The sequence below is a fragment of the Podarcis melisellensis genome (genome assembly GCF_964234715.1).
Source record: "Podarcis melisellensis genome assembly, chromosome: 6".
In the NCBI taxonomy this organism is placed as follows: Eukaryota; Metazoa; Chordata; class Lepidosauria; order Squamata; family Lacertidae; genus Podarcis; species Podarcis melisellensis.
In genome coordinates, this window is record NC_138538.1 from 33611701 (window position 1) to 33635577 (window position 23877).

The 23877-nt window shown below is 41.7% G+C and overlaps 2 protein-coding genes across 10 annotated transcripts in view; both read left to right on the forward strand.

Moving 5' to 3' along the window:
- The first annotated feature begins 335 nt into the window (after window positions 1-335).
- Window positions 336-9236, forward strand: SIKE1 (suppressor of IKBKE 1). 2 transcript variants are annotated; one of them, XM_081913906.1, is made up of 6 exons: window positions 336-492; window positions 1258-1426; window positions 1540-1645; window positions 2906-3048; window positions 3904-4017; window positions 7076-9236. In XM_081913906.1, exons 2-6 carry the CDS (start codon window positions 1268-1270, stop codon window positions 7193-7195), a joined length of 642 nt encoding a protein of 213 aa, XP_081770032.1. In that variant the 5' UTR covers window positions 336-492; window positions 1258-1267; the 3' UTR covers window positions 7196-9236. The 2 variants fall into 2 exon arrangements, with proteins under 2 accessions (XP_081770032.1, XP_081770031.1); XM_081913905.1 differs by lacking the exon at window positions 336-492 and adding an exon at window positions 973-1062.
- Window positions 9237-13640: 4404 nt separating this feature from the next.
- CSDE1 (cold shock domain containing E1) overlaps window positions 13641-23877 on the forward strand; it is a 29178-nt gene continuing 18941 nt past the window's right edge. For 2 of the 8 annotated variants that reach the window (XM_081915241.1, XM_081915242.1), the window contains exons 1-5: window positions 13641-13776; window positions 17967-18358; window positions 19004-19163; window positions 21197-21346; window positions 22999-23197. In XM_081915241.1, coding sequence (XP_081771367.1) covers window positions 19038-19163; window positions 21197-21346; window positions 22999-23197 — 475 coding nt within the window. In that variant the 5' untranslated portion in view covers window positions 13641-13776; window positions 17967-18358; window positions 19004-19037. The remainder of the gene's footprint in view (window positions 13777-17966; window positions 18359-19003; window positions 19164-21196; window positions 21347-22998; window positions 23198-23877) is intronic. The other 6 variants (XM_081915243.1, XM_081915245.1, XM_081915244.1 and 3 more) reach the window with 6 other exon arrangements.

Sequence of the window (23877 nt, forward strand, 5' to 3'; positions counted from 1 at the left end):
ACTGCGGCCGTGAATACCGAAATCAAACCCACGGACGTGGTTGCGCGCGACCGATGCCTGCGCCAGAACTTGACACGGAGCTTTCAAGCTACGTTTACACGAGGCTGCGCCTGACAACTGATCTTGAGCGTTTGGCTCCTGCTAGCGGAACCGCCGGGCCCCTTACGAGGCTGCAGGCCGCAGAGATGCTGCAGGCGCAGCCTTCCCCGGTCGCTGCTCCGCCAAAGGAACAGGAAGGCTCCACCTGTTGGATTTCCACAACCCAAAAGGGAGCCTCGGCGAAGCGCCTGCAACCGGAAACCGGAAGTTTCTCCGAAGAGCTATGAATTTCCCTTGACTCGGAGAGGAAGGAAACTTCATACCGGAAGCGGCGGCGGCGGCCGGAGCGCGGAGCCTGTGACCTCTGCGCCCCCTAGTGTGCCTCGGAGCCGGGACCCTCTTCGCAGACGGCCGGAGGGGGGGAAGCCGGAGCGGGAGGCGCGGCCGGAGGGGGTAAGTAAGAGGGCGCGGACCGGGGGTCGCCTCCTGGGAAGGGCGAGGGGCTGCTTCGGGGTCGCCCGGGACTGGGAACGGCCGCAATGCTATGTTGCCTCCTTTCTCCCATTCACTCCATGTCGGACGCGGAAGGTCTGCCTCCCTGGGAGGCCAGTGAAACCGGACCCTGCTTGTCTGCCCTTCCTAGGGCACAGACCTCCCTAGAGCACACAGAGTGGAGCTGGGGGCACCAATAATAATAATAATAATAATAATAATAATAATAATAATAATAATAATAAATTTTATTTATATCCCGCCCTCCCCAGCCGAAGCCGGGCTCAGGGCGGCTAACAACAATAAAACAGTACAAAAGTACAGCACAAACAACATTCTAAAATCATTCATTATAAAATTAATTTTATAATGTCGTGTGGCCAGTTCTGTGTCCCAGCCTCCTCTAGTGCTTTCCTACGAAGACACCTCCACCCTCCCAAAAAACACCCCACCATAATATTTATTTATTACATTTATGTGGTGTACCCGGTTCTCCTCTTCTCTGCTTCATCCTCTCCACAACCGTGTGAGGTAGGTTAGGCTAAATGATGGGGACTGGCCCAAGGTCATCCAGTGAGCTTCACGGCTGAGGGGGGATTCGAACCCTGATCTCCCAGGTCCCGGTCCAACACTCTTAACCGTTACACCACATATTTCAAAGCCTCACATACTCTGAGCCTGGCTTTGATAGCTCTTGAATCTTAACCTGATCCATTCTCCTTTCAGTTCTCTGACAATGGCCTGTACTATAGAGAAGATCCTGACCGATGCAAGGACCCTGCTGGAAAGGCTGAAAGACCACGACAACGCAGCTGAGTCTCTCATTGACCAGTCTACCATGTTGCACAAGCGGGTTGTGTCCATGAAGGAGGCCGGCACGCCTCTTTCGCACAAGGTGAGTACAGACCCAGCAGTGTCAGCGTGAAAACGTGGGTCGGGGTGAGTGGAATGTTGTATGGATATTATTAGACTGCTCTGGGTTCACATGGACCATCTTTCCTTTACAAGTATCAAGAGGACGGAGCTGAGCTGAAGGACATGTCTAAATACAAACCTCATATTCTGCTATCTCAGGAGAACACTCAGATCAGAGACTTGCAGCAGGAAAACAGAGGTGAGCATTGTGTTAGCGAGGTAACTAACTATGAGCCCTCAAGTGACTTGTTTGGCTGCAGGGGTTAACCAGAACATAATGCAAGCCTGCACCACTGCTGGTTGTCTTGAACTGAAGGATGTAAAGAGCATCCATGCCTGTGTGGTCTAGTCACAGCTCTAAACAGGATTAGTCCTTGCATATGGTTGCTCATTTCACAAGCACCCTAATCCTAAACATACATACTTTAAGTTCTATTGATTTCTGTGGGACTAATGTCTTAAGTGTGACTACTGATCTACCATAATTCCTTCATACTAAGTGGTGTGTGGCACCTGATGAGTGCCACATTTTGTGCTGTAGCACAAAAATATATATGGATACTGCCCAAATATTCTTCTCAGTACCAGTTCCTTATTCAATTGCATTCTTGGTGAAAGCTGTCTTTAAAGCTTGATAATAAAATTCTATTTCTATGGCATGCACACATTTCACCTACAGTCCTTTTTTAAAAACTGGCACCCATTTCCATTCTTTAACCTGATCACTTTCCCCACTGCCTCCAAAATACAGTCTGAACCTGAATAGCATGGCAGTATTGATGTTTATGATCAATTACTGTACCTTAAACTTCATGAATTGATGAGTTTTTTCTTTTAAAACTTTGGAAAACTTCAGGGTGCTGGGGCCAGTAAAAGTTTCAATATATTCTAATTGATGGTTTCTGCCAATTGTAACTAATCTAAAAAATTAAGTTGTGCATGTTTGGGCTGAATTAACACCTAATTCAGTTCAGTACACAAAGGCTGCAGTTTACAGCCTTTGCGTGCTGGCCATTAATGTATGTCAGATGGATCGGCTCTTGAGAGCATGATAGCGACAGTAGGATTTCCCAAGACTGCCATCCTGAACAGACACATCTTGAACCAAATGGGGCTTATATCCAAGTAGATGTGCACAGTATTGGTCTGGAAACAAAACTGAATAAGTGCTGCACATATATCCAGAGTTTGAATCAATAGGTGAAGTACTGTATAGTTAAGGAAGGCCAGACCCATAAGGAATTTCTTGAAATTTCAGAAAATTTTATTCTTATTATAAGAGTAAGAAATCGTGTTCATAAGGCACCAGTAGGCTAAGAAAACGTAAAGATTTGAAAATTATTGTATGTATAGAAGATGGAGAGGTAGGATGCACAGGGAAGTTATACAGCCTTAATGTGACCTTACAATATGGAGTTTCTTCCTTGTATTTGCATGGAATTTGTGTTATATTTTTCAGAACTGTGGGTTTCTTTGGAAGAACACCAGGATGCTTTGGAACTTATTATGAGCAAATATAGGAAACACATGTTACAGCTGATGATGAAAAGAAAAGATGTGGATGCTCAGCCAATTTTGAAAGTGCATCAAGCTCAGTCTGCAGTAAGGAATTATTATCTTCCTTCCTTTCTATTACTGTATCTTCTTTCTGGAATAAAAAGAATAAGTTTTCAATAGCAATAAAGATGAGTGGCTTAGTTGCTGTGCTCTGTTCCAATGATGTTTTTTTCTTGCCTTTTTTACATTTTCCTCAAGAGTTTGTTCTCTGAAACATCTTCCTTCCATTAGTGCTCACAGGTCACAAGTGCCTTCTCTTTGTAAAATAAAGTGTTGCAACTCATCCACAAGGTATCTTTCTTAGAATTCTTATAAAGAAAATTACCTGATAACACACACACGCGCACACAAACACACACACACACACACACACTATAATTGCAGTTCTTTGTGACTTTAGTATTGTAAAATGCCATGAGATACCCTTATTTTGTTTTTGTACTGCTTGCAAAAATACATACCAGTTATAAGATCCAAGAGATTCTCACCACCACCACTACCTTAAAGCAGCCAGTATGTTGTAATTAATTCTGTCAGATTGCAACCTGAAGATCTGATCTTCCCTCTTAAACCTTCTGGGATAGCAGGAGAACATGCAGTTCCAGTACCTCCTGCCACATTCTGTAACAATCCCTCTCCTCTATTTGTGACAGCAAATGAGACTTTGGTTTTACCACACAGCCAGTTAAGGGAACCAACATGGGAATATGACAGAAGGCACAGTAGAGCAAAGTTCAGGAAGAAGCTCAGATGTACAATATGGCAGCACTAGGTCCAGTGAGGGAAGGATGTAGATATGACTCTTTGGTTCTGTGTTCATTGACTTTTCTTTGGAAATATCTGATTTAACTTGTTTTTCTTTTTAATAGTTTATAATTTTGCTTTCAAATCTGCTTACAGGAAATTGAGAGTCAAATCGACAGGATCTGTGAGATGGGAGACGTAATAAGAAAAGCTGTTCATGTGGACAATGACCAGTATTATAAAATACAAGAAAAGCTAGCACAGTTAGAGGTAAGATGCTGAACAACTGTAGTTGGGGATAGAAAACGGGGAGGCTTGTGCCTTACATTGTCAAAGGGTTCTTTCAGCCTCCAAGCCTAAACGAAAGTTGGTTGCTGCTTTGTTAAAAGCTAATGCCTGCCTTGAAGTTCTGCTGTGCTCTTGGTACAGCTGATGAGATAGGAAAGCTGGCAGCTGAGCATCATGAAAGTAGAATCTGCACTTGCAGAATGCTGCTCCATATCAAAGCCCTTAAAACTGCAAGTTAAGAGGCCGCAACTCTTTGAGTCAGGCTTGAATTAATGAAAATTCTGTTGCTTCACTCTGATATGGGACACATGAATTTACTGGAGGGAAGAGGGTAACACTGCATAGTATGAAAATACGGTTTCAAGTTGGCAATTAAGCAGGTTAATTGGGGGATACAGCATTCAGTAGAACCTTACGACTAGGTACAGCAAGGAGCACCCTGCAACCACTGAAGCTTTCTCACATGATTAAGAAACAGCAGTTGAGGTGGATAATCAGAATCTTAACTTATTCCTCCCCTTTGAAAGTCAGGTAGGTAGCCATGTTGGTCCGACGCATGACGCAGTATATATATATATATATATGTCCAGTTACACCTTAGAGACCAACTAAGTTTGTTCTTGGTATGAGCTTTCATATCTGAAGAAGCTGAAGAAGTGTGCATGCACACGAAAGCTCATACCAAGAACAAACTTAGTTGGTCTCTAAGGTGCTACTGGACAATTTTTATTAATATTTTTATATATTTCTGCTTTGAAAGTCAGTTGCAGAGGGAGCCTGTGAAAGTAGAATGGCACTGTCTGTGAACACCAAAAAGCAAATAAAATGAAACTTATGGTTCATTTTATTTTCCTTTCAATTCCCTCCTTAAGGAACTGCCATGACTCCAAGCTCCTCAGGCAAGTGCCAATAGTGGTAATGTTTCAGCACCTCTAAAAATTATTACTATTTTATGCACTGTTTTTTATATGAGTCCGAAGGCAGGTTACAGACATACAATAAAAACAGCTAAAATAGTTTTAAAAGCTGAACAAAAACAACTAAAGATAGGTTTAAAAATAATGCAAAATAAACCTCTAAAACAGAAACCTTTTCATCCAGCTGGAAAAGCTTGTTCAAACAAAACTATCCTCAGTTTCTAGAAAGTACAAATAATGGATGCCTGTTATACCTCAATAGGGATGTTATTCCACAAAACAGGATTCAAACTTAGTTTATTAACCCTCATCCAGCCCATCACTGCACCCAGACTGTGGTCTGGGGCCTACACAACCACTCCCAATTCAGATGTTACAGAGAAATGGAGCTTGGTATCACCACAGTACTGATGACACCTCACTACAGTTTATTGTGGGAGCAGCGGGGTACTTTTCCATTAGCAAGGAGGAGTGTTGCCAGATGGCCCTAGGGTCACCTAGTCAGGTGGAGAGCTGCCACCAGTGGTTCTGCCTAGATAGCCAACAGAAAGTTCTGAAACAGGATGTTTTTGTTTGGAGGAGGAGGAGTTTGGATTTGATATCCCACTTTACCACTACCCTAAGGAGTCTCAAAGCGGCTAACATTCTCCTTTCCCTTCCTCCCCCACAACAAACACTCTGTGAGGTAAGTGAGGCTGAGAGACTTCAGAGAAGTGTGACTGACCCAAGGTCACCCAGCAGCTGCATGTGGAGGAGCAGGGAAGCGAACTCGGTTCACCAGATTACGAGTCCACCGCTCTTAACCACTGCACCACACTGGGGTATCTGTGGCTTTCGATGTGCTGGACCAAAGCCCCATGAATCCCCCAAGGGGTCTAAATTCAACTGCCCCATTCCAGGGCTTCAGATGATCCATAGTGGGTTCACCGCTCCCCTCCACCCCACAGCACCCCAGATCATTTGGATTTCTCTGCATTTATGTGTAGGAAACTTGAGTAAAGCCTCCGTTTTTTAAAAAGACCAAACCAGGATCAATTACTGCAGCCACTCCAAATAGTTGCTAGATATATTTTTTTCTAGCTGCCTTTAAGGGAATATTAAATATGAAGGTACAGCATTGTTGTGAAATACTATCTCACCAAACCAGCAATATGAGGATAATAACACTGGATAGCTTTTGTATTGGCACCATTTTAGTGTATTTTTTAAAACTTCATTCTCCAGACAAGTTGGCCTTGGTTTGAAGAAGCATGCTGCTGCTAAATTAGTACAACAATTTAAGTCCTGGATTTCTCTATGAGCAGTTGTCCCTGTTTGTCACTCTTAACGAGAGATAATCATGACAACCAAACCAGGAAACCAATCTCCAAACAAAAGATCTGCCAGTCTGATATTATAATCTGGCCATATGTGTCCTTTTGCTGTAGGAAAACAGCTTCCACAGGAGATGGGGATTAGAGTCCTGCTCTTTAGGAAAACATTCAGATTGGACAGAATGTGTGTGTGCCCCTCGCCTGGTAAACTGGACCAATCAATATCTTAAGTGGCAAGCTTATAAAAAGCCACTGAGGGAGTCTTACGTTGACAGTTTCGCTTTGGTATAAACACTAAATCATTGAACAATTTGAACAGAACCAGGAATAATAAGGTGGCTACTTGGCAGCAATGGGGTGATCTTGACTCTCTTGAAAAATTCTTGCAGAGCATTTAAAAGACATTCAAGGTTGGTGGTCAATAAATAACTAGGCCAGGAAGCTGTGTGTGTGCTTGCTAGGTTCTTGTTGTCATGGCAACAGAGAAGAAATACATATAAGCCCCAGGCTGTGTCCAGAATAGGAGTTTGAACAGTTCTTAAAATGGATGTTAGATCACCAAGCTGGCAATTAGCAGTCAACTTGGCCAACACAGGTTTAGTACAACACAACTTGTGAAAGTGCTGATAGAAATTGATCTGTAAATCATTAATGTTTTCTCTTGCTATTTTTGTCTAATAAATGAGACCAATATTTATTTGTTTATTTACATTTGCCAAGGGTCTGGATTTAGTACTATCTTCTATTAGCACTTATATAACTGTCACTGCTTTGCTCATAGGTTTGAAACTGTTTTTATTGGTTTTATAGCTTGAAAATAAAGAGTTGAGAAAACTCTTAACAATCAGCAGAGAATCTATCGAGGTGAGGCAAGAAGAAATGCCTGATGGTGCTTCTCAATCCACAAAGCAACTGCCTTTGAATAGTTGATCTCTGAAGCTGGTAAACTGCACTGCAGGAAGGAGTGTGCTTATTTTACAAGCTGTTCTTTTAATTCCCTCATGTCTCCGTTTGGGTATCATTCCAGCCTTTTGCTATATTATAGACTGTGCTTTGTGCATAGCTGCTGAAATGACTCCCTCTGCAGGCTAAGCTTTGCCCTGCTTAATCATGCAGAGGAGTACTTGTGCAGCTGTAGTCCTAAGCAAATGCTTTCTCAGGGTTATCCTTGCTTTCAGAAATCTCAGTTGGATAGGACAATTTGATCACTTTTGGCTTTTCCAGTGTAAGTACATTTCTTTAAAAGTCAGACTTTTATAGGAAATGCAGCAAAATAGTCCAAACAGACTTATTTTCTTAGAGGTTTATTTACTTTCAAGCAAATAATGCCTAAGATAAATTGTCATGCAGAATTTAGGCACTCCCGTTCTTAATTTGATTTAATTAATTGTCTAAGCAGTATTTTGGTTCCATTTAACTACTGTGTACCAAAATTACTTCTCTTGAATACATCAACCAATATAGAAAGTAATGCACAGAAAGTATCTGTGAAAGTATTCTCTGAAACCCTACATGTGTGAGTGCAGTGGTTGCACACAGAGAGATCTCATAATGTATAGCAGAATCTTGCATTTAGCACCCTGTCTAATATGCCATACCATTATGGAGGTCCTTGAATGTCTCATGTATTTCCATCCATTCCTCTTTTCCCTCTCCCTCCCCAACTCAAGGAATCTGAGCTCATGTTCCTTCACTGAGCAGAGCTGGCATGTACAGACCTCAAATTCCTTGTAATTGCTTGTTGAGGGTCAGGGGGCAAGATATCTGTTAAATCCATTGGAGACTCCTCTGTGTGCAGGCATTGCTCTTGCATGGGGAAGAAATCATGCCCCATCTATTCATGTTTACATAGTACTGAAATGATCTAGAATGATGACTCTTCCAAAAGCAGCATCCTTTGGAACTTCATGCTAAGTATTTCAAAATTTACTCTTTGTGAGGTATTGATAGTAAAATGCTGCTGTTTCTAGATTTCCACCCCTTTTCTTCTACTTGAGACTTCAGATGGGTGCTGCGTGGAATCTTGTTTGTGTACTTTATTGAAGATCTTGTCTTCATGCTGAGTAGTTAAGGAAAGCATTCACCAAACAGACTTGAAGACAAATAAATTATAAAGTGATTGTATAGGAACCTAGCCAAGTCCTGTCTTCATTTATAGTGCTCTGCAGTTTATTGTGTGTTCTTCTTAGCTGCTCGCTTGCAGACTCTCACATCCTCATACCTGATGGATTCTATGACTGTCTCAACATTGTGCTTGTGATTGTAGAGCTAGAACTGGAGACATGTCTAGCCTGTGTGGTCACATCTGTATAAATGTATTTGTCCCCATAGCATGCTTCCATCTTGTACAGCATATTGCCTATTGCTAAAGTGTTGTAAACCATAATGAATGGGAAAGAAGATATTTCAGTGTTTCTGCTTTCTACAGGTAAGTTTCAGAGTAGGATCAATTGCTCAGTGTTGACTTGAGCTTGCGGCACATGTCCTTTCTCCATGTTTATCATCTTTCCCCATCAGTGTGGTGGAGATGAGAGCCGGGTTTATTCTTCAAATTCATCTTTTGGTGTTTTTAAATCCTTACCAGTCAGTTTTACTTTGAAGACTGAGCTGATAAAAGAGCTGCTGCTTTTGTGCATTATGCAAACATAACCTAATCAGCGGGACAGATTCACCTGTATATCACCACTTTGCAGTGTTATGCCTTAAATATATGCCATCAGTGCCACCTTCAGAATCAAACAGGCTCTTGTTATGAGCGGCAACATGTGCTCAGTCCGTGCATAGATTCTGGATTATTTTGTAAATACCCTTGAGGGATGTTACAATGTACATAAGTGAGTTACAGAGCTGTTGTGCTATTGTTTGCCATCTTATCTGCCTGCTCTGATCAGTGAATTCAATCTTGTCTTTACCTCTCAGGTATTAAATATGTATATTTGTTCATTTTCCTGAAATAAATGTTTTGAGGCAATATTATATGTTGTGGCACTTTTTGTACCGTGGATAATTTATGGACTTACTTTACCATTGGCCAGTACCATTGTTTGCTGATTAACCATTTGGACCATTGCAAGTTACGTTCTGTATTTATCTGCAAATTAGGCTGAGTAAAGGGAACTGAAATTGGCATATGCTGACTATAAATAGGTGTCTAGTGCAACCATGTTTATCAAACCAATTAAACCCTTAAGACTTTCATAAATGTCTATATTTAACTTTGTAAAACCAAGTTTTATTTCAGTCATTGTCTGAAACAAAATGTACACATTCTCCTTCATACATGAGAATGACAAAAGTGAGCCTGTTTTCAAACCTAATTAGTAATTAGCTTTTCTCTAAAATATAGTCTAGGACACACAATACGAAATACAGTAAGTTAAAAGTACAATTCAAGCTGTTACTACTGCAACAGTACAATCCTATACATGTCTACTCTATTAGGCCTCCTCTCCCTCAACTACCACCAGGCAGCAGCCATTCCATCAGGCTGCCACAGTGGGAGAGTTAGGAAGCAGGGCTCATTCCATCAACCAGCCAAAAGACCAGCTCCATCAGGTGCCTCCTGCCTCTGAGCTGTTTCTAGGCCAGCTGGTCATTGTGAAAACTAATCTTTAATAATTGGCACCTGAGTTGCTTTTTGGTCTTTTCTCCCTTGCCCCTTGTGTTTTGAGATGGTAAGCCTGCAGGCAAGGTCTGTCTTGTTTTCATTGATTAGATGTAAGCCACTCTGTGAACATTTTTAGCTGAAGAGTGGGGTACAAATGCTCCAAATAAATGAATTGTTTTTATTTAATTTGGGTCTTTGAGTTAGTGTAGCATCCTAAGGCTAAAGCAAGGTTGGGAAACCATTTTTAAAGCAAGGTTGGGAAACCATTTTTAGCCAAATGGCATCATATCCTTTTGGGCAACATTTTGGGGCTTGTGTGCAAGTGAACGGATCTGGAAGGAAAAGTGGATTGTAAAAGTGGAGGTAAATGTTACAAAGGGTCACAGTCAGCTAGTTTCTAAATGCACATGTACTTATCTGGATGTAGGACAGAGGTGTAAGAACGCATTCCTGCCGGGCAGAAACCAATGCAGAGTGAAGCAGGCCCAGGGAGGGATGTGTCTTGGGGAGAGTTTTGAGGCCCAGATAAAGGAGCTTGGCCTGAAGTTCTTCCCTGGGCTAAAACAACATAATCAAAAGTGTAAATGTCAGTCAGTATTAGCAACAGGAGATGAAAATGCCTTCACTTGCCAGTAGGTAAGGTAAAGGTAAAACAATAGCATCTGTGTAGAGAGACTGCCAGTCAATCCTCCCTAGTCCACCAAAGAGAGATCCTTGACATGGAAAATACATCAGATATTGTATCCTTTGGAGAGTAAAAATATTGTCTGGTTCATACCTGATCACGACCCCTTCACCATCTGTAGTTTAATTGGAGATGTAGCCAATGGAAAACAAGGTAACCTGCACCTTTGCCCTTCAAGAAAATTACTTTGGGCCATAATGAATTGAATGTGGAGATATCTATCTATCTAAAGAGAGCAATTTGGTTAGGCATTTAATTCTAACTTGCAAACACAACAGTTTGTGATAAAATTTGGCTTCCTCTAGCAGCTTTCTGCTATCCTGCTAGGCACTGACTGAAATTACAAGGGAGAGAGAACCTAACAAAGTAGAATGTTCAGTATTTTTCAAACAGAAACAAGTTTCTTTCAGGTGGCCACTGAGTAAAATTATCCTTCCCTCTTATCTGTACAAATGTGCTTCTTTATCAGTCTTTTCCTATAAGTCATGTTTTGCAAATAATCTGCGGCTTCCTACCTCCCACAAAACAATTATCAAGTTTGTCTACATTTTTCATAAGTGTGCTTCTAGCTGAAAATTGCTTTGCAGTTAACAGCCACTGCAAGAATAAAATAACACCTTTGTTTTAGAAAATAGGCATTCAGTTACCAGCCCAAGATTGCACCTAATTTACAGTGATGCTCATAATGGTTTGGACCTAAAAGTAGAGTGAGGTTGCTTTGGCTCATAGAAGGGGGCCTTGTTTGCACTCTTCATTGCAGCAACACCATACACCCTTAAAAATTATCTCCTGAAGGTTGGAGAACGATCCAGTGGCTTTGGAGGGTGGGGAGAGACTACATTTGCAGAGGGGGGGAAATCTGCAACCCTATCATGAGTGTGCAGAAATACCTTCTGTGTGTGCATGTTGGAACTGGAGTCCAAGCCTCTGATTGGTTCACTAAAAGCACTGCCTTTGAGTCAATAAGGACAGGGCATCACAACCTGCTTCAAGGTAATTCACTGACACAATCAGGGTTATGTCAACAGCCACTGTTGCTAGATATGGCATGCAAATATCCTGCATAGCTGTCACAAAAAGTAATGTGCGCTCCTAAATCCAGTTAAGGAAGTTGCATACCATATTTTGCTGATACATAGTAATTACTATTATGGAGTTGCAATTATAATCCAATGCAACAGGCTAAACTAGTCTGACTAGCCTTGGTTTATTTACCCTACTTCCAAGCAAAGTGGTGTACCATGCAATGTTGCTGTTGTGTGGGAGATGATTCATAGGTGTGTGTGTGTGTGTGTGTGTGTGTGTGTGTGAGAGAGAGAGAGAGAGAGAGAGAGAGAGAGAGAGAGAGAGACTGACTGAGACTACTATGTGACACCTTGCACAGAGGACCCAATTTGTTTTGTGTTTTATAGAAAAGGGAACTGGAGGCTTCTTGGTGGTCAAAGGTGTAGGAGGCTGCAATTCCAATTTGGGGATCAACTGTAGCTCAGATAGAGCATCTGCTTTGCATGCAAAAGGTCCCTGGTTCAATTTCCAGGGGGGGGCTGAGAGAGGTCCCTGTCTGAAACCCAGGAGAGCTGATGCCAGTCAAGGTAGACAGCACTGAACTAGATATGCCAATGGTCTGACTCAGTAGAAGGCAGTTTCCCATGTTGCAGTTAGTTCTACAGATACTCTTATTGTAAACGGAGGCAGCCATTCAGTAAGCTAGAACTAAAAAGGTGGAGCCAATAGGCAGCTCCTAAAGTGCAAGGATGTTTCCAGCATGAACCTTGAGATATTTGTGGTGGTGAACAAAGGGGGATTTAAAATGTATTAGAGGAGGAAATGATAGCCCTGTGAAACATTATAAATCCTTTGTTCCCTGTCTTCTTGTCTCCATTCATTTTTCTTACAGCCACCCCGTTCATGTGCCTTTTGCTTCCTCTGCATAAAGCATTGTTAATTCTCCCTCTGCCATTCCCCTTTTCTAGCCCCAAGTATTTTTGCAGGGGCCTTAGGGCATGCCCAAGCAGCTGTGTTAATGAGACTCTCTGCTTACATAGGTTATTACACAAGCTGCTTTGACTCTTCACATTAGTCTGCAGCTGAAATAGCTTAGTTTAGACTGCTCAACCTGCCCTATCACTGCTTCTTACTTCCAGGAAAAATAAGAGTAACGGAGGGATGAGAGGTGTGGAAAAGCACACTATGCCAAACTAGGAAAGCTGACAATAGTTATGGTTGCCAATGCAAGGCAATTCCCAGTGCCTTAGGCTACAAATCCCTACACATCATTCTGAATTGGACACATCTACCCATCTTACGTGAGGGAAAGGAAGTAGATGCAGGGCTGGCTGAGGGAAAGGACAAGATGGTTAACAGGTGAAGCTTATTCCTGCATGGAGATGGGTATAGCTTCCCCTGCTGAATCTCGTGTATGTTGTGCAGCTGCTTAGAAGTACAAGAGGCATGCAAGAAAATAAATAGTAGTAGTCGTAGACTGTGGCCTGGAAACTGCCTGCATTGTAGCCATGTGAAATTATGAGGTAGGGTGGGGTGGGGAGGTTGTAGGGTAGGTGGTGCTAGCAGGCAACCATATGCCTATAGACATTGGGCATCCTGGCACTGGGGCTAATAGCCATAGACATCTGGTTGGCCAATATTGGAACAGGGTGCTGGGCTAGATGGGCTGCTGGCCTGATCCAACAGGCTCTTGCGTGAGGAATGATGGGAACTCGGAGTCCAGTCCAGCAACATCTGGAGGGTCATGGGTTTTCCGTCCCTGCTGCAAAACAACTGGACAGTTCACATCCTTCCGCGGAGGGTTTGCAATGTTATTGTGTCATTGTGCTGGTTTGATTAGGTGCCTTCCCTTTGCCGGGCTCATGGTTCTCATGACCTTTTTTACACATACACCCATCTTTTCACATTTTGCAATAAAGATGCAATTCGTGCATCTCAATAGTGCACGGCGTCCCTTTAAGCAGCGGCTGCCCTGAAAGGCGGCCAATAAGTAGAGAGCAAAGGCGCGCATGCGCTTTTGCGCGGCTACTTATCCCGAAGCCTCCCTTAGAGCCCGAGCTCCCGCTTCCACCCCCCCCCGGCCCGGCCTTGCTGCGCACGCGCGGAACCGCCCTCCTCTCTGCCCGCGAGTCTCGCGAGAAGCCGGGATTTATTCCTACGTGCTGTGCCGTGCTGCTCATGGCGGCGCTGGAGCGGGGGCGCTGAGCTGTTGGGGTAAGTGGGGTTGTCCCCGCCGGGAGGCCGGTAGCCTCCTCTGCCCGCCCGGCGCGACCTTGACAGTGGCGGGCTGGGAGAGCCGAGGGGGCTTGGAATGTCGCCTGTCACTCTGTCCCAGGGACCAACGGTCTAGCGCGGGGGGAACCCCTCCCCCACCCGCCGTGTGCCCTGCTCGTTTGACAGACGGGCGCAAAGAGGCGGGGGGGGGGGCGGGAAGGGAAGGAGAAGCGAGAGAAAGGGAACCTTGCTGGGCCGAGCGGGCTCCCTCGCTTTCTTCTCTCCCCAGCTTCCGTTTGTCTCCAGGCAGGGGCCTAAAGAGAGGGAGGGAAAGGGAGCGGACTGGTGGGCCCGAACCCCGACATCACTACGGCTCCCAATGTGCACCGCGCGACTGGCCTTCCCTCGCAGGGGCCGCTGGGGCTTGGAGTTCAGGGGCGCGGTGCTCTGGGCGGCCGCGGCGATGGAAAGCACTCCAACTCCCGGCGCGGCTCCTGTAAGCTGCGCGGCCACTGGGCCTTCTGGGGGGTGGAGTCCTGGCACCTCGTCTTCGGCGGAGCGGAGTGGGAGACGGGAACTACCTCTCCCGGCATGCAGCGTGCGGGTGCGGGGAGGGGAAGAGGAGGTCAATCTTCCTTTGTGTGAGGGGGAGCGGTCGCCATTTTCCTTCTCTCCCTCGCTGTACCCCCACCGCGCCCCAGCCTCGAGAGAGGGGCAGATAGTGGACACGCCCCAGGCGCCTGAGGGGAAGAACGTGCCCGTCGGTGTAACCGGCCGGAGGGGCGCCCAGGGCTGGATTCCGGCCTTGGCTCTCCCCCAGGCGCAGCAGGGCTGGGGCTTTGGGTTTCCGCATCCTTTCCTTTTCGGATGCGGACCCCCGCCCCGCAAGCGTTAGATCGCCCCTCAGTAGTAGGAGCCACCATCTTGCTGCCTCGGTGCCATGTGCTGTGGCTTTCTTTAATGTGATGCTGCGGCACAGGGTTTAATGGCCACCCGTAGCTCCTTTCGCTCATGTGGGCAGCGGTAACGAAGCTGAGGAAACAGACGATTGTCTGGCACCGCTCTGCGGGCGTCAGAAATCCGTTTTGAGTGCTAACCCTACAACTAGGCAATTCAATTCATTTGCTGCAATATAGAACTATAAAGCCATTGTAATCGCGCAGTCAGATCTCTCAGCAATATTTTGAGGCTTTCTTCAATTATTATTACATGCTGCCTAACCAACATATTCGCCCTTTAGGTTATAAGCTTTAAATATGGGTGCAGTCTGATCCGTAAGCCCCCTTTAAGAATAAAGCCTTCTTAATTCTATTGATGCCTTTGATTTGCTGGTGACTTTGTCTCCAAACGATGACTATTTGCTGATTTACTCAGTGGGAAAGGGCTATATAACAATACTGAATTCATAAAAGCGATATTGAATTGCAGTGCAATCCTGTGTGTGTGTAACCATGTATGTATGTATGTATGTATGTATACACACACACACACACACACACACACACACACACTCTTGGGAGTAAACCCACTAAATTTGGTGGTCCTTTATGCTAAGTATATATGCATGGTTACAGCTGAAACCCATACATGTCTGTTCAATAGGATTTGCACTCAAAAATTATGTTTTGGATTGCATTCAGCCTCCTGTATAATTTCCTTTAATTACTGCTATCTCTTAATTGCATGTGGATTCTTCTGCTCTTGATTACCAATATTATATTTAGCTGATACCAAACAATGTTTTCAAAGACAAAACTCTTTGGTATATGTCTCTGGAAACATGTAGCAATGCCTTGTTAGTGTTGCAATCTAAATATGGCTGCCACAGCTTACATCAGCTGTGTAGACAATGTACAGAAAACTCGACTTATGTCAACAAAGTACAAAAAAAAACAAAGATCACTTAAGTCATAAGGGGGGAATACAATTGAACTTGCTTTTTACTGTGCCTAACTTGAGCTAATCCTTTGTGGATTTATGTGTTATCCCAGAGTCTGCTGCATTGGAGGCTTGGCAGCTGCACTGGGTGTTTGCCATTGGGAGGAGTATTTATAGCAGCTGAGCTGAAAAGTAAAGAATTTAAAGCACAGACATGCACACTACTGATTTCACTGAACTCCAGTCCAATGCTTCACAACATGGGAGGATCAACATATTTTGCCACCAAGTACAGGGAATAGTTAGGTTTAAACTGATTTAGAAGCAAGCCCTTCTAAGCTTGGGAGTTCTGTGTAAAATATGCATAGGAATTAAGACTACATTCAGTGGAATGGGCACTCTTAGGCATGCTTATATTGAAGTAATAACTTTGTTTTAGTTGAATTTAATTTCAAGGATGTGCTTAGTAGTACAGCATAACAGCATTCTAGATTACACCAGCTAAGCTAACCTGGTTCTATTCTTACAAAAATGTTCTTATTCTGCATGCTGACCTTCCTACTTTGATTGGCTAGGAGAGATTTGGGATGTTCCTTTTTTGCCTTACTAAGTTTCTTGGTCTGTTTTTAACTGTGCTAACTGTACAGCAACAATAATATATGGAAACACTTACTATTCAAGAGATGTTGTCTTTCCTCCATGATATGTTGTCTTTCCCCAAAACATTGTGGGTTAGGAAAGACTACAGAAGTATAAAAACAAAGATGTGGGTTTTTTGTTTTTTTTAAACAAATGTTTACTCATGTTCTCTAGCTCTTCCTGCTCATTCCCCTCTCAAGATCACAATCCCTTTTCACTCTCCTTCCCTTTATGTTAGCTGGCTCAGCTGTTGCACAGCATCATTCTGCATTCCATGTCCAGTGAAGTTTGGATGCTGGAAAAAATTATCACTAGGGCCAGATTTATCTATCCGTTACTGCATCCTGACTCTATCATATAGGAAAAGAAATATGTAGCCCCTTCATTAATGAGAAAATACATTACATAGATGCTATTGATTATTTATTATTAGTGTATTATAAAAGACAAAGTAATAAAAGCTAGTTAAATACCATAGTTAAAATACACCAAAACATATGTCTAGAGACAATGAATGAAACAAACAAACACTAATAGATTACTGCTGGATAAATGTTTAATGGTTATTGTATTTGTTTAAAAACCAATTAAAAATTGTGTGGTTTGGTTTTAAAAAAACACTCATTAAGACCAGCAGTAAAATACAGTTTGCCATGGCAGTGGCCCAGTGGTCAGTATTGTCTGCACCTTAGTTTTCAAAGTCCTGTTTGAATAGGAAGGTCCCGGCCTGCCAGCGGAAGAGGAAGCCAGTTTAACTTCTCTTGGGTGGGAATCCCATAATATGGGAGCAGGCACAGAAAAGGCTCTCTTGTGTCTCCACCAACCATGTTGACGGAACCGAGAGAAGGTGTACACCTGAGGTTCTTAGCACCCAGGCAGGTGTGTGTGTGTGTGGAATGTACTGTTTCTTCCTAGTGCATTGGGTTTGGAAACAAATTCAAATACACAACTTAAAATATAACTTTTGCATTTGTCTTCTGCTATAACTGGCAGGCTCAGGATGAAAAACAAATGAAAACAAAAATATACTTGCATGTTTCAACTCTTAAATCTTTTAGCAGTGTTCTTTGGTATTGGCCCAGATAAACTGCAGGGATTGGTTTGGACAAGCAGTTTATGGCAAATCTTTGTGCTACCTGCGTAGTTATGCTTGTTGTTGATATTATATAATAGCTTTAAATATTACAAATTATTGTACTTTTACGTTAGAGCATGATAATATCAACATTTTTAGATTACCATATTGCTTTCCTAGAAAGCAAGTAAAAGTTCATTTAGGAAAGAAATAGACATTTCACATATGCTTTTGCATATCTGTGGCGATTCATGTTTGTCTCTGATCTCTGTTCCTGAAGCAACAGGAGTTTATATTCTAGTTGTGAAAATGTTCATGACTCAAATACATGCTTATAAACGTATTGAAACTGGTTAAGAAGGCCTGATTAGTATATAAGCATTAGAATTTACTAGTAATTTCTGAGATTCTAACCAGATGTTCAGTGCAATTTAGGATTTGAGCTTAGTAAAAAGGTAGAAGCTTTTTTCAAGCATTAGTAAAACTTTGGAGTTGTGAGAAAGATCTGCTCAGAAGGTTGGGATCACATCTGTTAAGTGTCCAAAATGTCTAAAAGTTGTGGCATAATAGACTTCTTATTTGTTTGTTTTCTCTCCAGTATGAAGTGTAACAGAACAGAATTTACCACCTGAAACTGCTGCTTCAAGTTCAGATCAGGAAAGGAACACATCACATCGTAACAACAAAACAAGACCAAAGAAGAGTAAAATTTACACTGAAGACACAACACTTGATCTGAAACAAGAAGTTTGTGCCTACTCAACAGCTTCAAAAGAGCACGTCCCAACGCTGCTAGTAGTCTTTGTTTTCTTCAGTGCTGTGCTGAAACTGCCCAGTACAGCACCAGTTATTCCTTATTAGCTTGATAGATCACTTGTCTCTTGCTATCTCTTTTTTTTAACAATAGCAGTCTTCAAACTTTGAAACGTGTGCTGAAACGAAGAATTCGCGAATACTACTGAAAGTGCAATATTAGAATATCACTGCGAGGTTGGTGCATGTACTCGTTAAAACAGTAATAGATACTGGAATTAAAACTACTGTTTGACATGAGTTTAAATAATGCTTTTATTTAAATCCTGACTACCTTCATTTGGTCAGAATATCAAAAGCAGAGCTAACATCTGGCTGTGGTGCTTATGTTTTTAAATGATTCAAGTTCATCAGTATTGCCATTTGGTTATATTTGCTGAGCTAACTGTGGAATGCAATCTTATCATTGTAGCTATTTCATTAAGCTTTCTGCTACTATTTTCCAGTTTCTCACTTTTGAAATCAGTTTACTCTAATGCTATAAGTCTGGATCTCAAACTTTCTCCATATCCTTCTCCCAATTACTAGTATCGGTCAGTGAGTCTCCATTTCATAAGCTGATAGGTTTAAATGTTAATTGTCTGCTATAAGGACAGCTGAATTAATAGTAACCATGAGTTCAGTTAGCATCCAGCTTCTGCTCTCCATTTCAGAACCCCTCTTGAGGTAAAATAAAGCTATTAAATGCTTCCTTAACTAGCACATCAATCCCTTCTTGTCTTAATATGTTAGGAGGCTGCCAGAATGGCAGCTTTTTATGACACTGGATAAGTGGCAGATATACATTGACAAGGTTGTCTTGTTTGATTTTGTTATATGCAGCATTATAAAATTAAGTTGAAACAGGCGTAAAAATATGGCAAGCACCTGGAAAGAATTTGTTGAATTTTCCATGCCGTCTTCTCCCCCTACTGCATACGTTAGTGCCAACCTGGGCAATGCATCTCCAGTCGGACTGAATTTATCACCTTATGGCCAATCAGTAAGTTCTTTTGCCATACTAGCAATATTCTTAAGGGTAAAGCCAAGCTAGCTCAGATGGTGTGATGCAACAACCTCCTTTGAGCAAAAAAAAAAATGTGGCCAGTTTGCAGATTACTAGCAGAAACGTCTGCTCATTTTGGAACCTCTTATTAAACAAAGCATCCTATAACCCTGCCAAAGTGCAGTGAGCAGGCTAAAACACTCTTAATTTGACAGTTTCAGTTTGAAAATCATTTCACACTCACCCCTCATTCCCAACCATTCTTTTCATTGGTCATTGTACCAGGCCTAGTTCCTGTTTCAGGGCAATTGGTTACCTCTCCAGCTGTTTAAAATCAAAACTACCCTAATACTTAGATAATTTTGGGTTTCTTTTGTTATTTCTCTGAAAAACCCCAAAACAGAGAGATCCAAAGCTTCCTTCAAATGGCCAAAGGCAGCCGATTCAAATTTTGAGCCTTTTTGAAAATGAGCAGAGTATACATCTGCCAAATTTTCTTGTCTGTGACAACTCCACGTCTATCTGGAATACGGTTGATAGCTAGCTAGTTGAAACATGTCCATCCTCAGCCTTTACTAGCATGGAAATTGTTCAGGGGTTCTCCCCAAAAGCCTGTAAGATTGGCAGCGAACTACTAAGTTTAAAAGTTTATGTCCTTGAGAGACAATGTCTTTCTTCTCATGTCTAGCATAGTTAAATGCTGGGGAAGGGGCTCTCTTCAATCCTCTAAAGACTTGTTTATTACTCAAAAATGAAATGGAAAAGTAGTTGTGATGCCATAAAACATAATTAGGCAAAATTCTCAAGCCTCAAGATCGTATTTCAAAATAATTGAGGGCTGCTGAAATGGAATTATAAGTGCAGCCCAGAAAAGGGCCATAGTACAGTGGTAGAGCACATACCTTCCCATATACAAGGTCCCAGGCTCTATCCCTGGCAGTTTCAGTTAAAAAGCCCTTTCAACAGGGCTGAGTAAGACCTTGTTTTAAATAACATTCAGCAGCTGCTGATCAGTAGCACTGAACTAGATGGACTAATATTCTGATACTTTATAAGGCAAATAATATTCTTAAAATACGAAACTAATCCAGGAAAAAAGCTTTTAAAATATCTTGTTCATTGCCCTAAAAACCCTGAAAATGACTCCTACATCAGTGTAGGAATTTCTTTCCTGCATTATGGATTTGACATAGTAAACAGTAAACCAGCAACTGTTCATGAATACAATACTGGTGCAACATGCTCTGTAGAATAGAGGCCGTAAATTGTTGCTGGAGCAATTTCTCTTCAGTTCATCTCTGTGCAATACAGTTGATGTTTGCTTAAATTTATTAAATAAAGGTTGAGGAGAACTGAGACCAGCTGTTATCTTGCTGCCAATGTTCCTGGTGTCCTAAATTTAGTTAATGACCAGTTTTGAAGTGCTCATTACTTGAAATTCAGGTACTAGTCTCTCTTCTCCAAATCATGAGAAGGAAAGAAAGACTTGGCCTGAACCCTTAGGGTTAATGAACAAAGATAACATAGCGTTATCTGTGTAAAATTCCAGTTTTTGAATTGTACTGTGTGAATGTACTCTAGAACCTATGTAACAAGCAGTTTTTCTGTGTCTCATTAATAGTGCCAGTTCTTCTGCTATCCCTTTCAAATGGGAAAATATAAAATGCTATTATAATTCTATCTGGACATACTGTTTGCTGCAGTGCAAGAACATGCAACATGTTCCAACTCTTAGCTCAATCCATTACTCAGTTATTTCAAATGACACTTCTCCCTTGTGAGTACTTTTGTGTAAGAGCTGGTCAGAGTTCTGGTAGTATGAGCAAATCAGAACATTGTTGGAGAGGAATTGACCTAGAAATAGTGCTTGCTAATACTATTTATACTGTAATCCTATTTTTAAAAAAGAAATTTGGATTGATTGCTTTCGACTTCCAGCTCTCTTGAGAAATGGAATTTGATAATTACTTGGATGTGTTTAAAGATGTGCTAACTATTGACTAGTTATACTGTGTACTATGTTATCACAGCTGTATGAGATGGAGAACCATTATACTGTGTCATCAGATCCTCTCCCCCCTCCTGCAGCTCCCCCTCCTTCTCATCCTTTACCTTTCTCTTCATCTTCTACTTCATCCGGGTCTAAAAAACAGAAGAGGACCCCTCTTTATCAGAGATCTGTAAGTCAGGGCAACTTGACAGACATGGAATCTTAGCATGGGGATCCTTTGCAGTTAACTCATCTCTGTATATGTTCTCACTTCTAACTTCACTGATATTAAATCTCCTCAACAGGTTAAAGGATAAAATTCCACTTGAACCAGCTGGAAATCTTGCTGGGTTCTTAAAAGGTGCTTTCCTGTATCTGTTTCAGAAACTTAATGAAAGCTTGGTCATGTGTGTCTATGTGTTGCAACTTCATTTTATTCATTCTGATAAGTTGATTGAATGTATCTTGCCCACTTAGATTTATTTTCCTAAATCTTCGAAAGAATGATGGCATAGATAATATAAATTCCACTTGATACACTTGTAATAGGAAACAGTTTATAGCAAGCACCTTCTCCAGATGCATTAATTTCTAAGTAGGGAGTTGTTGCATCTTATGTTGCCAAAAAATGAGTTGCAGTATATCTTAGTGCTTTTTGGTTGGCATGTGTACAAGGGGTTTCTGTTCTTGTTTCTTTGCAAGAAGAGAAATGACCACTATTCTGTATTTCATAATGTTATCTTAGTGCCTGTACTAGTTGACAAAAAACCAAAGTCTCTTTCAGCCCAATCCTATACTCAGAAATCCCACTGAGTTCAGTGGACCTTGCTCCTAAGTAATTGTCCATAGGAGGATTGCCCGCATGCATCTCCAAAAGTTATGTCGGCTTAGAATCTGGCATTGTCCTTGGTGGGTAGGTCAACTCTGATTAATAATGATGACAGCAAATGGCATTATTAGCAGCATAATGAGTAAGGATCTGTTTGGTTAAAACTGTGCTGTTGGACTATTGTGTTTAGAGCTTCTTACACTTGAAACTTTTGTGCACTTAATGGCTGCTTGGAGTTGCAGGAATTTTAGGTTTGCTTTCTTAAACAGATACACAGGAAACTGCAACATATCTGTAATATATATGGTCTCAAAATGCATGATTTTGGCAATTTCTTGCCTTGAGCCCTTTGACTTGCATGATATGTTCACTGATTCTTCTAACAGCAAAAGTTAAATGATACCCTAATACTAACTTATCTCTGGATTTGATTTAACTTAAGATAGCAAAATTGTTTTTAAAGCATATTTATATCTATGTGTTTCTAGAAGATTAATGAGAATTCAGCAGGACAGTTTTCCCTGTTTTCTGGCATTAACCAATGCATTTATGGATAGAGAAGGAGCATTTAAGCTGAAGGAGTACAGCAAAGAATTATGAAAGTTCATAAGATATTAGGCCTCCAGTTCAACAAGGGTATAGAGTAGGTGCTAATGGAAATTGCCTTAAGATTAGCAAGCTTTTGTCTTTGCTTTCTTGGTAGCCTTCTTTGGCAAAGGCAAGTTTATACTAATGACTAATTTTGAATAAAGTATTAACTTTATTCTGTATATAATGGGAAAATATAATGCTATATTAACTGCATATAGATAAATCCTACAAGGTAAATGTGGTTTCGTTACTGATAGATCTCAGCTAGACAAATAGTGTACACAAGCTGTGCCTTAGCTGCCAGAAACTTGCTTGCTTATCTGATGCTCTTTAATGCACAATATGTGTTCTGTGTTCCCTTAAGTATGAAGGGTGATGGGAATTGCTTTTGGAGGATTTCACAAGTTATCTTTTGCTTTCAGATGAGCTTTGATCCAAACCTTCTCCATAACAATGGACACAACGGGTACCCCAATGGTACTTCTGCAGGACTGCGTGAAACTGGGGTTATTGAAAAACTGCTGACCTCCTATGGATTCATTCAGTGTTCAGAACGGCAAGCTAGACTGTTCTTCCACTGTTCACAGTATAATGGCAACCTACAGGAGCTTAAAGTGGGAGGTAATTCATCTGGTGGAATTCTCTGGGTTCATAACTGAGGCTCTTTACATGTGTGATGAGGATTAGCACCTCTTAACACTAGAGATGTGTCTGCCTAGTCAATAGTAGTTAAACCAACCATTAGTTGAGAGAGCCAAAGTGAGGCCTTGTGTTTCAATTTATGATAATTTTTTTGTTTTAGTTTCCCATTTTCTGTGGATTATTTTTATGTATACTGCTTAGAAATGCAAGTAAGTAATATAGAAATGTCATAAATAAATAAATGATAGATAGATAGACAGACAGATAGATAGATAGGCTTAACTATATGGATACTTCTATGATGAAGCTATATTGAGTAGAGTATCGTAGAAACTGGTTTCCCATACTGTGTTCTGGGAAGCTCTTGCTTGTTCTTCAGTAGAATGGCTGATAAGTTTGCGCACCACTACAGACTGCTATCAGGGTGGGGTGTAGGGCTCATGTTAATCCCCTTATTTACTAACTGCATGGCCAGGCTATTTGTTTCCTGTGTACAGTTAAGTGCTGTTTTTAACTTCTAAAGCCCTAAATGGTTTGGAGCCAGGCTATAATAAAGGCCACTATCTTCTGTATAATCCTGCCCAAGAGCTGAGGTCTTTCACAGAGGCCCTTCTCACTGACCCTTCAACAATTTCAAAAAGTGATAGTCCTTGAGGGCC